This window comes from Numenius arquata, unplaced genomic scaffold (assembly GCF_964106895.1).
Source record: "Numenius arquata unplaced genomic scaffold, bNumArq3.hap1.1 HAP1_SCAFFOLD_1649, whole genome shotgun sequence".
NCBI classification, from domain to species: Eukaryota; Metazoa; Chordata; class Aves; order Charadriiformes; family Scolopacidae; genus Numenius; species Numenius arquata.
Window position 1 is genome coordinate 1,155 of NW_027414721.1, and position 11,240 is coordinate 12,394.

Below are 11,240 nucleotides of genomic sequence, written 5' to 3' on the forward strand. Positions count from 1 at the left end.
GGGGGCTTATGGGGGTGCTGAGGGGGTGCATTGGGTGCTGGGGGGGCTATGGGGGTGCTGGGGGGGTTATGGGGGTGCTGAGGGGTCTGCATTGGGTGCTGGGGGGGTTATGGGGGTGCTGGGGGGTGCATTGGGTGCTGGGGGGGTTTGGGGGTGCTGGGGGGGTGCATTGGGTGCTGGGGGGGTTACATGGGCTGCTGGGGGGGTTATGGGGGTGCTGGGGGGGGTTACATGGGGTGCTGGGGGGGTTATGGGGGTGCTGGGGGGGTTTTGGGGGTGCTGAGGGGTCTGCATTGGGTGCTGGGGGGGCTATGGGGGTGCTGGGGGGGGTTTGGGGGTGCTGAGGGGGTGTATGGGGTGCTTGGGGGTCACAGGCACTGATCGGGGGGGGGGGCTGCGTGGGGTGCTGGGGAGGGGGGGGATGGAGAGGGGGAGGTTATGGGAGGTGCCAGGTGTGTGTGTGTCGGGGGGGGGAGGGGTTGTGTGTACGTGTCTCACCTCAGCCCCCCCCCCCCTAACACACACCCCCCCCCCCCCACAACCCCCCCCCCACCCCCCCCCCCAGCCCCATGGCGGCGGCCGAGGTGGACAACATGGAGCAGCAGAACAACAACAGCCCCTGGGAGCCCCCCGACCCCCGGGGGGGCTGGGACGACACCGCCGCCACCGCCAAGCTCTTCGAGTGCTCCCGCATCAAGGCTTTGGCCGGTAGGTGCCCCCCCCCCCCCCCCCCAACACACACATCCCCCCCCCCCCTCTGCCACATCCCACTCCTCCCCCCACCCCACAACCCCCCCCCCCCCCCCCTCCTCCTTCACCCCACCAAAGCCTGGACACCTGGGTCCCCCCCCAACCCTGAAAGAGACCGGACATTGGGGTCCCCCCCACCCTGAGAAAGCCCAGACGCCTGGGTCCCCCCCACCCCAAGAAATCCTGGATGATGGGATCCCCCCCCTCCCCATCAAACCCGGGGTCTCCCCCCCACCCCGACAAAACCCAGACCCTGGGGTCCCCCCACCCCAGTTGAGCCCAGATGCCGGGGTCCCCCCACCTCACCAAAGCCCCACCACTGTGGTGCCCCCACCCCACAAAAGCCTGGACGCCCCACCCCGGCAAACCCAGGGTCCCCCCCACCCCAAGAAAGCCTGGATAATGAGGTTCCCCCCTCCCTGTCAAACCTGGGGTCCCCCCCACCCTGAGAAAGCCCAAACATTGGGGTCCCCCCACCCTGGTTGAGCCCAAACACCGGGGTCCCCCCACCCCATCAAAGCCCCACCACAGGGGTCCCCCCACCCCATTTGAGCCCAGATGCCGGGGTCCCCCCACCCCACCAAAGCCCCACCACTGGGGTCCCCCCACCCCGAGAAAGCCCGAACATTGGGGTCCCCCCACCCCAACAAAGCCCAGACCCTGGGGTCCCTCCATCCTAGTTGACCTCAGACGCTGGGGTCCCCCCACCCCCATCAAAGCCCCACCACTGGGGTCCCCCCACCCCGAGAAAGCCCAAACATTGGGGTCCCCCCACCCTGATTGAGCCCAAACACCGGGGTCCCCCCACCCCATCAAAGCCCCACCACTGGGGTCCCCCCACCCCAACAAACCCCGGGGTCCCCCCACCCCACCAAAGCCCGGATACCGGGGTCCCCCCACCCAGTTGAGCCCCACCACTTGGGTCCCCTCACCCCAAAATAGCCCAGACGCTGGGGTCCCCCCACCCCGGTGTAGACTGGATTTGGGGTGTCCGTCCCCCCACCCCGTCTGAGCCCATCCGTCCGTCCGTCCGTGTGTCGTGTGTCGTCCCCCCCCCCCCGCAGACGAGCGGGACGCGGTGCAGAAGAAGACCTTCACCAAGTGGGTGAACTCCCACCTCTCCCGCGTCTCCTGCCGCATCGGGGACCTCTACAGCGACCTCCGCGACGGCTTCGTCCTCACCCGTCTCCTGGAGGTGCTCTCCGGGGAACCGCTGGTGAGGGCCGGGACCTCCCCGTCACCTCCACCACCCACGTCCCATCCACCACCACTGGGCTGGGATGAGGTGGGACCTCCCCGTGACCACCACAACCACCCAGGTCCCATCTAGTACCACACTGGGATGAGGTGGGACCTCCCCGTGACCACCACAACCACCCAGATCCCATCTACCACTGGGCTGGGATGAGGTGGGACCTCCCCATGATCACCACAACCACCCAGGTCCCATCTACCATCGGGTTGGGATGAGCTGGGACCTCCCCGTGACCACCACAACCACCCAAGTCCCATCTACCACTGGGTTGGGATGAGCTGGGACCTCCTCATGACCATCACAACCACCCAAGTCCCATCTACCACTGGGTTGGGTTGAGTTGGGACCTCCCCGTGATCACCACAACCACCCAGGTCCCATCTACCACTGGGCTGGGATGAGGTGGGACCTCCCTGTGACCACCACAACCACCCAGGTCCCATCTACCACTGGGTTGGGATGAGGTGGGACCTCCCCATGATCACCACAACCACCCAGATCCCATCTACCACTGGGCTGGGATGAGGTGGGACCTCCCCGTGACCACCACAACCACCCAGCTCCCATCTACCACCAGGTTGGGTTGAGTTGGGACCTCCCCATCACCACCAGGTCCCATCTATCCCTGGGTTGGGATGACCTAGAACGTCCCCATCACCACCACCATTACCCAGGTCCCATCTACCATCGGGTTGGGATGAGCTGGGACCTCCCCATCACCACCTCCACCAACCCCCCAGGTCCCATCTACCACCACATTAGGATGACCTAGAATGTCCCCGTGACCACCACAACCACCCAGCTCCCATCTACCACCGGGTTGGGTTGAGTTGGGACCTCCCCATCAACCCACATCCCATCCACCACCGCATTGGTATGATCTAGAATGTCCCCATCACCACCACCACCCCCCAGGTCCCATCTATCCCCAGGGTGGGATGACCTAGGACCTCCCCAGCACCACCCAGGTCCCATCTACCACCCGTTTGTGAGACCTAGGACCTCTCCATCACCACCACCACCCCACGCAAAGGTTGCTTGGAGGTCCCATCCACCTCCCGGTCGTGAGCCGGGTGGGAGAACCTTCTCGGAGGTGGGGGTGACGGGTGACGGTGTCTCCCCCCCAGCCCAAGCCGACGCGGGGCCGGATGCGGATCCACTCCCTGGAGAACGTGGACAAGGCCTTGCAGTTCCTCAAGGAGCAACGGGTCCACCTGGAGAACGTGGGCTCCCACGACATCGTGGACGGCAACCACCGCCTCACCCTCGGCCTCATCTGGACCATCATCCTCCGCTTCCAGGTAGCGGGGGCGGGGGGTTGTCCCCCACCCCAGGGACGGGGTGTCCCTCTCCCCACCCTGGGACCCCGCCGTGCGTCAGTGCCCCTTGGCTTTCCCCAGATCCAGGTGATCAAGATCAAGACGGAAGACAACCGGGAGACGCGCTCGGCCAAGGACGCTCTGCTGCTCTGGTGCCAGATGAAGACGGCGGGGTGAGGCCGTGACACCCCCCACCCCCACCCCATGGATGAGGGATGGACCCCCCCCCCCCCCCATGGACGGGGGGTGGATCCGTCACCCCGTGACCCCCGACTTGTCCCCACAGCTACCCGGAGGTGAACATCCAGAACTTCACCACCAGTTGGAGGGATGGGTTGGCCTTCAACGCCCTCATCCACAAGCACAGGTCCGGGTGGAGGAGAGCTGAGGGTGGGGGGGACAACCCGGACACCTGGGTCCGCTCCGTGGGGTGGTGGGCTCGAAGCCACTGTGTCCCGCTTGTAGGCCCGACCTCATCGACTTCCACAAGTTGACCAAGTCCAACGCGACCTACAACCTCCAACAAGCCTTCAACACGGCCGAGCAGCAGTTGGGGCTCAGCAAACTGCTGGACCCTGAGGGTACGAGAGGGGCAGGATGGGGGGGGGGTGGGGGGTGGGGTGTCTGTCTGTCCATCCATCTGTCCGTCCACGTGGTGGGGGGGCATCTCCACCCCTCCGGCTAATTGGTCCCAGCTTCGTTTTCCACCTCGAAGGGTTTTTTTTTGGGGGGGGGGGGCTCAAGGTTGAGGGGAGAAACCTGGGGTTGGGGATGGGCTTTGCTGGACCAGGGTTGGTGGTCAATGGTGGGGGGGACTCTGGGGAACCAGGGGAGAGCTCATGGACCTACGCTTGGCCACCCCCCAGATGTCAACATGGAGGACCCCGATGAGAAGTCCATCATCACCTACGTGGTGTCCTTCTACCACTACTTCTCCAAGATGAAGGCTCTGGCCGTGGAGGGGAAGCGCATCGGGAAGGTGGGGTTTGGCCCACGCCCTGCAGCTCTGTGGGGTGCCCCATCCCTTGGTCCATGGGGTACCCCATCCTTACTCCATGGGGTGCCCCATCCCTGGCTCCATGGGGTGCCCCATCCTTTGCCCCATGGGATGTCCCATCCTTGTTCCATGAGATTCCCCATCCTTTGCTCCATGGGTTGTCCCATCCTTGCTCCATGGGGTGTCCTATCCCTGGCTCCACGGGATGTCCCGTCCTTACTCCATGGGGTGCCCCATCCTTTGCTCCATGGGGTGCCCCATCCCTTGGTCCATGGGGTGCCCCATCCTTTGGTCCATGGGATGTCCCATCCTTGTTCCATGAGATTCCCCATCCTTTGCTCCATGGGTTGTCCCATCCTTGCTCCATGGGGTGCCCCATCCCTGGCTCCATGGGATGTCCCGTCCTTACTCCATGGGGTGCCCCATCCTTTGGTCCATGGGATGTCCCATCCCTCATGGTACTGGGCACCAGCAAGAACAGGGCCATGCTGGTCCTTAGAGGGGCTGGTCCCTGGAGGTTGCACCTCAAACCACCCCTGGTCGCTCAAGGGGCTTCTGTGGGACGCACCCCCGAGCCCCGCGCCGGTGACCCACCTTCTCCCACCAGGTCCTAGACCAGGCCATGGAGATCGAGGCCATCATCGAGCGGTACGAGGCGCTGGCGGCCGAGCTGCTGGCCTGGATCCAGCACACCATCACCATCATCAGCAACCAGAAGTTCGCCAACTCCCTCACCGGGGTCCAGCAGCAGCTCCAAGCCTTCACCGCCTTCTGCACCTTGGAGAAGCCCGTCAAGTGAGCACCTCCTGGGGTGGGGAGGACAACCCCGGGGTGGGGGGGACACACACCGTGGCCATATCCTGACCCGGTGGTGGTACCACCCTGTAGGTTCCAGGAGAAGGGGAACCTGGAGGTCCTGCTCTTCACCATCCAGAGCAAACTCCGGGCCAACAACCGCAAACTCTACGTCCCCAGCGAGGGCAAGAGCATCTCCGACATCAATAAGGTGCTGGTGGGACCGGGAGGTGACCTCTCCATCCCAGGGGACCCCCAGAAGGGTTGGGCACCCCCTTGGTGACCTCCATGTCCCACTCCTCAGGCCTGGACCTGCTTGGAGAAGGCAGAACACGAGCGGGAGGTGTCGTTGCGCAACGAGCTGATCCGGCAGGAGAAGCTGGAGCTTCTGGCCCAACGTTTCGACCACAAGGCTGTCATGAGGGAGACGTGGCTGAACGAGAACCAACGCCTGGTCTCACAGGTGGGATGGGGTGGGGGGGACTCAGTGGGGAACCCCCACCCTGGGGCAGGACGCCTGGGTCCTCTCCCTGGCCCTGGTAGGGTGAGAAGAACCCAACGCTTGGGTGATGGGACCTTCTGGTGGGCCTCGTCGGGCTCCTTCGTTGATCAGAGAGGGGTCCACCCTACTTGATGGCATCTCCCCCCCAATCCCAGGACAACTTCGGCTACGACCTGCCGGCGGTGGAGGCCGCCATGAAGAAGCACGAGGCCATCGAGGCCGACATCTCTTCCTACCAAGAGCGCATCCAGGTGGTGGTGGAGCTGGCCCTGGAGATGGAGTCCGAGGGCTACTACGACACCAAGCGCATCAGCGCCCAGAAGGACAACATCCTGCGGCAGTGGGGGCTCTTGACCGAGCTGGTCTGCGCCCGCCGGGCCCGTCTCGAGCAGAACCTGGCCCTACAGAAGATCTTCCAGGAGATGGTCTACATGATTGACTGGATGGAGGAGATGCAGGTAGAGCTGGGGGCGTGGCGGGTACCAGGTATCTCCATGGAGGACACCATGCTTCATGGGGTGCCCCGTCCCTGGCTCCATGGGGTGCCCCACCCTTGCTTCCATGGGTTTCCCCATCCTTTGTCCCATGGATTGTCCCATCCTTTGTCCTATGGGATGTCCCATCCTTACTCCATGGGGTGCCCCATCCTTTGCTCAATGGGGTGCCTCATCCCTTGGTCCATGGGGTGCTCCATCCTTGGCTCCATGGATTGTCCCATCCTTGGCTCCATGGGATGTCCCATCCCTGGCTCTATGGGGTGCCCCATCCCTTGCTCCATGGGGTGTCTCATCCATGGGGTGGGAAGCTCCAGTCCCCATGGCCTCATGTCCCCTTCCCCAGGTGCTGCTGGTCTCCAAGGACTTGGGGAAGCATCTTCTGGAGGTGGAGGACCTGCTGCAGAAGCACGGGCTGCTGGAGGCCGACATCTCGGCCCAGACCGAGCGGGTGCAGGCCCTCAACGCCGCCGCCCTCAAGTTCTCCGAGCTGGAGGGTAACGTGGGGCACCACCAGGACCAGGAGATGCTTGGCCTTGGGAGGGGTCAACCGAGGTCTTCAGGGTTCTGTAGACCATCTCTGCTAAGATCTGGTTCTCTCGCTCCAGGCTACCAACCATGCGACCCCCAGATCATCTGCAACCGGGTCAACCACGTCCAGACCTGCCTGGAGGAACTGGGGGAACTGGCGGGCAAGAGACGCAAGGAACTGGAGGACTCTCGCCAACTCTGGGCCTTCTTCCAGGAGATGGAGGAGGCCGAGGCGTGGATCCGCGAGAAGGAGCAGATCTTGGCCGCCAAGACCTGTGGCCGGGACCTGAGCAGCGTCTTGACCTTGACCAACAAGCACAAGAGCATGTTGGGCGAACTGGGCAGCCGCCGGGCCCTCTTGCACCAGAGCATGAAGAGGGGCGAGCAGATCTTGGCCAAGAAACGCTTCAGCCCCGGCGGGATCCAGGAGAAGATGCGGGAGGTCCGCCTCCGCTGGAAGAAGCTGGAGGAGGTGACGGGGTTACACCAACAGCGCTTGCAGGAGGCCCTCAACTTCTTCCAGTTCAGCGCCGAGACGGACGACTTGGTGGCCTGGTTGCAGGACACCTACCGCATCGTCTCCAGCGATGACTTTGGCCACGATGACTATTCCACCCAAGCTCTTCTGAGGAAGCACCGAGCAGTGGTGGAAGAGGTGGAGAAGCACCGGGCGGCCGTCTTGGCCCTTCGGAAGCAGTTGGCTCTTCTTGCCCCCGAGCACAGGCAAGGGGTGGACGTGCAGATCCGGGTGGTGGAGGTGGAGCAGCTCTACGGGGAGGTAGCCGAGGTGGCCGTCCTGCGGCAGCAGTGGCTGCAGGACGCCTTGGCCGTCTACCGGATGTTCAGCGAGGTCCACGCCTGCGAGGTGTGGGTGGATGAGAAGGAGCAGTGGTTGGAGAGGATGGAGGTGCCGGAAGAGCTGGATGAGGTTGAGGTGGTCCAACACAGGTGTGTGTGTGTGGGGGGGGATGCCTTTGGGAAGGGGGGTAGGACACATGGGTTCCTTGCCCCATGGTGGACCTCCTTCGCTCCCATCTTCTCCCCAGGTTTGAGAGCCTGGACCAGGAGATGAACAGCGTCATGGGACGGATCTTGGATGTCAACCAGGTGGTGCAGCAGTTGGTGGACGGGGGGCACCCCAGCTCGGAGGAGGTCCGCTCCTGCCAGGACCACCTCAACAGCAGGTATGGGTGTGTGGAGGGGGCCAAGTTGTGGGGCCAAGTCCACCCCAGGGGTCCATGATCCTCAAGGTGGACCTCATCCTGCTTGGGGAGCTTCTTGGTTGGGGGAACCAGCTGTGGGGCTGCTGGTAGTCCCCAACCCTGTGGTTCTCCCAGCCTGGTGGGACATCTCCATGGGTTCCAGCTCTCCAATGTCGTGGGCCAAGCCCATCCTGGAGGTCCACAATGCCCAAGGTGGACCTCATCCTGCGTGGGGGCTCCTCGGGGATGGGGCCAAGCTGTGGGGCTGCTTGTAGACCCCAACCCTGTGTTTCTCCCAGCCTGGTGGGACATCTCAATGGGTTCCAGCTCTCCAGTATTATGGGCCAAGCCCATCCTGGGGTTCCACAATGCCCAAGGTGGACCTCATCCTGCTTGGGGGCTCCTTGGTTGGGGTAACAAGCTGTGGGGCTGCTGGTAGCCCCCAACCCTGTGTTTCTCCCACGCTGGTGGGACATCTCCATGGGATCCAGCTCTTTGGTGCAATAGCCCAAGCCCACCCCAAGCACTGGTGACGCCCAAGGTGGACCTTACCCTGCTTGGGGGGCTCCTTGGGGAAGGGGCCAGGCTGTGGAGCTGCCAGAAGACCCCAACACTGTGGTTCTCCCAGCCTAGTGGGACGTTCCCATGGATTCCAGCTCTCCAGAGCCATGGGCCAATCCAAGGGTCCACAATGCTCAAGGTGGACCTCATCCTGCTCGGGGGTTCCTTGGTGGGGGGGAACCATCCGTGGAGCTGCTGGAAGGTTCCAGCCTGTGGTTCTCCCAGCCTGGTGGGACATCCCTATGGAGTCCAGCTCTCCAGAGCCATGGGCCGAACCCATCCTGGGGGTCCACAATGCCCGAGGTGGACCCCACCCTGGTGGCATAGCTCCATCCTGGTCTTGTCCCACCTCCAACCCCATCCCCAGGTGGAACCGGGTGGTGGAACTGGTGGAGCGCAAGAAAAGCCAACTCAGCTCCGTCCTGAAGATCCAAAACTACCTGCTAGAGTGCAGCGAGATGAAGGCCCAGGTGCGGGAGAAGAGAAAAGCCATCGAAGCCACCCAATCGGGCGGCGGGGACCTGGGCGGCGTCTTGGCCTTGCAACGCCGCCTCTCCACCATGGAGGCAGCTTTGGTGGTCTTGGAACCTCGGTTGATGGAACTTCAACAGGAAGGCGAAGCCTTGGCCACCTCCCACCCAGGGAGGGCCCTGGAGATCCTGCTGCCCTTTGAGCAGATCAGCGAAGAGTGGGAGGCCCTCAAACGGGCCCTCCAAGGTTGCGAGGACTCCTTGACCATCGCTGGTCGCTTGCAACAGTTCATCCAAGACTTGGACAACTTCCTCAGTTGGTTGGTGAAGACCCAAGCAGCCGTTGCCTCCGAGGAGGTCCCCGACAGCTTGAGCCAAGCGGAGAAGTTGCTCAACCACCACGCGGCCCTCAAGGAGGAGATCAACGGCTACGAGGAGGACTACGCCAAGATCCAAGCGGCCAGTGACCTCCTGGCCTTGGAGGAGACGGAGGTCCCCTACCTCTCCTTGCAGCAGTGGCTGCAGAAGTTGGACGCGGGTTGGGGCAAGTTGCTGCAGAGCTGGGAGAGGCGGCGGGAGGTGCTGGTGCAGTCCCACGTCTTCCACCTCTTCCTCCGGGACGTCCAACAGTGCGAGAGCAGCCTCTACAACCAGGTAGAGCCCGGGGTTGGGAGAAGGTCTTGGGTTGGACCTTCTGCTTGACCTTCTCCCCTTCCATCTTGGGAGAGGACGGAGCCAGGAGAAGAAGGGAGAACCTTCCTTCCCTTCTCCAGGAGTCCACCCTGGTCCACGCCGAGCTCCCCGACACGGTGGAAGGGGTCACCAAGGCCATCAAGAAGCACAAGGACTTCACCACCACCTTGGAGCTTAACCTCCAGAAGATCCAGTTGGCCCTTCAAGCCGGCGAGAGCCTCCAACGACAAGGCAACCTCTACAGCGACCGCGTGGCAGAGGCCATGGAGGGCCTTCGCACCAAGTAGGTGGCCGGGACGACAATGTCTTGACAGCCCCCCCCCAACCCTGGGGGTGGCACCTGGGGACCACCACCACCACCCCCCCCCCCTCGGGCACCAGGACACACACATCCCCCCCCCACCCGAGAAGACGACGATGGAGGTGGATCTACTGGTGCATCCTCACCACGGCTGGTGGGGCACGAGGAACATCGTGTCTCAGTTTCCCCATTGGGTTAATTTGCTTGATTGGGGGTGGGGGTTAATTAGGTGGTTAATTGGGGTGATGAGGGGTGGGGGGGGGGGGGCGTCAAGGCTGAGGGACCCCCCCCAACGCCTGCAGGAGCCACCACAACTACCAGTTGGCACAGGAGTGGATGCAACGGCTCCAGGACCACCTCGAGCTCCAGAAGTTCCTCCAGAATTGCCATGAGGTAGGACCCGGACCCCCGCCCCCCCCCACAACTCCTGCCCCCCAACCCCACCCCCAACCTCTGACCTCTCCTCCCCCCAAAACTCCTGATGCCCCCCCCCCCAAAATTACCCACGGAGCAGAATTCGGGTACTGGGATGGGTGCGGGGGCTTGGTGGGAGCTGGGATGGGTCCTGCTGGTGTCACCCCATGTTGGTGTCACCACCCTTGGGAGGGTCTGGATGACTTTGGGGGGGCTCCACACGAGGACACCCCCCCCCGGAGCTGGACCAGGGGGTCCTGCCCCCCCCCCATAGATGCTCCTCAGCATCTCAGGAGGCTTCCCCAGTGGCCATACTGGGAACTGCTGGTGTCACCGCACACCGGTGTCACCACCCTTGGGGGTCTGGATGACTTTGGGGGGGCTTCCCACAAGGACAACCCCCCCCGGAGCTGGACCAGGGGGTCCTGCCCCCCCCATAGATGCTCCTCAGCATCTCAGGAGGCTTCCCCAGTGGCCATACTGGGAACTGCTGGTGTCCCCACGCCGGTGTCCCCATCTTTGGGGGGGTTTGGATGACTTTGGGGGGGCTCCCCACAAGGATACCCCCCCCCCGGAGCTGGACCAGGGGGTCCTTCCCCCCCCCGCTAGATGCTCCCCAGCATCTCAGGAGGCTTCCCCAGTGGCCATACTGGGAGCTGCTGGTGTCCCCACACCGGTGTCACCATCCTTGGGGGGTCTGGATGGCTTTGGGGGGGCTCCCCACAAGGACACCCCCCCCCCAGAGCTGGACCAGGGGGTCCTGCCCCCCCCCATAGATGCTCCTCAGCATCTCAGGAGGCTTCCCCAGTGGCCATACTGGGAGCTGCTGGTGTCCCCACGCTGGTGTCCCCATCTTTGGGGGGGTCTGGATGACTTTGGGGGGGCTCCACACGAGGACACCCCCCCCCGGAGCTGGACCAGGGGGTCCTGCCCCCCCCATAGATGCTCCTCAGCAT

The 11,240-nt window shown here is 63.8% G+C and overlaps 1 protein-coding gene across 1 annotated transcript; it reads left to right on the plus strand.

Moving 5' to 3' along the window:
- Positions 1–569: 569 nt before the first annotated feature.
- LOC141478172 (spectrin beta chain, non-erythrocytic 4-like) lies at positions 570–10,263 on the plus strand (the record flags this gene model as incomplete). The annotated part of the gene is made up of 17 exons (XM_074167289.1): positions 570–708; positions 1,815–1,966; positions 3,133–3,306; positions 3,406–3,497; positions 3,611–3,691; positions 3,790–3,905; positions 4,191–4,303; positions 4,929–5,116; positions 5,210–5,327; positions 5,421–5,579; positions 5,774–6,076; positions 6,459–6,609; positions 6,721–7,591; positions 7,690–7,827; positions 8,774–9,530; positions 9,650–9,852; positions 10,173–10,263. Coding segments are annotated over exons 1-17 (3,846 nt in total), but the record flags the coding sequence as incomplete, so codon positions are not given.
- Between the last annotated feature and the right edge of the window lie 977 nt (positions 10,264–11,240).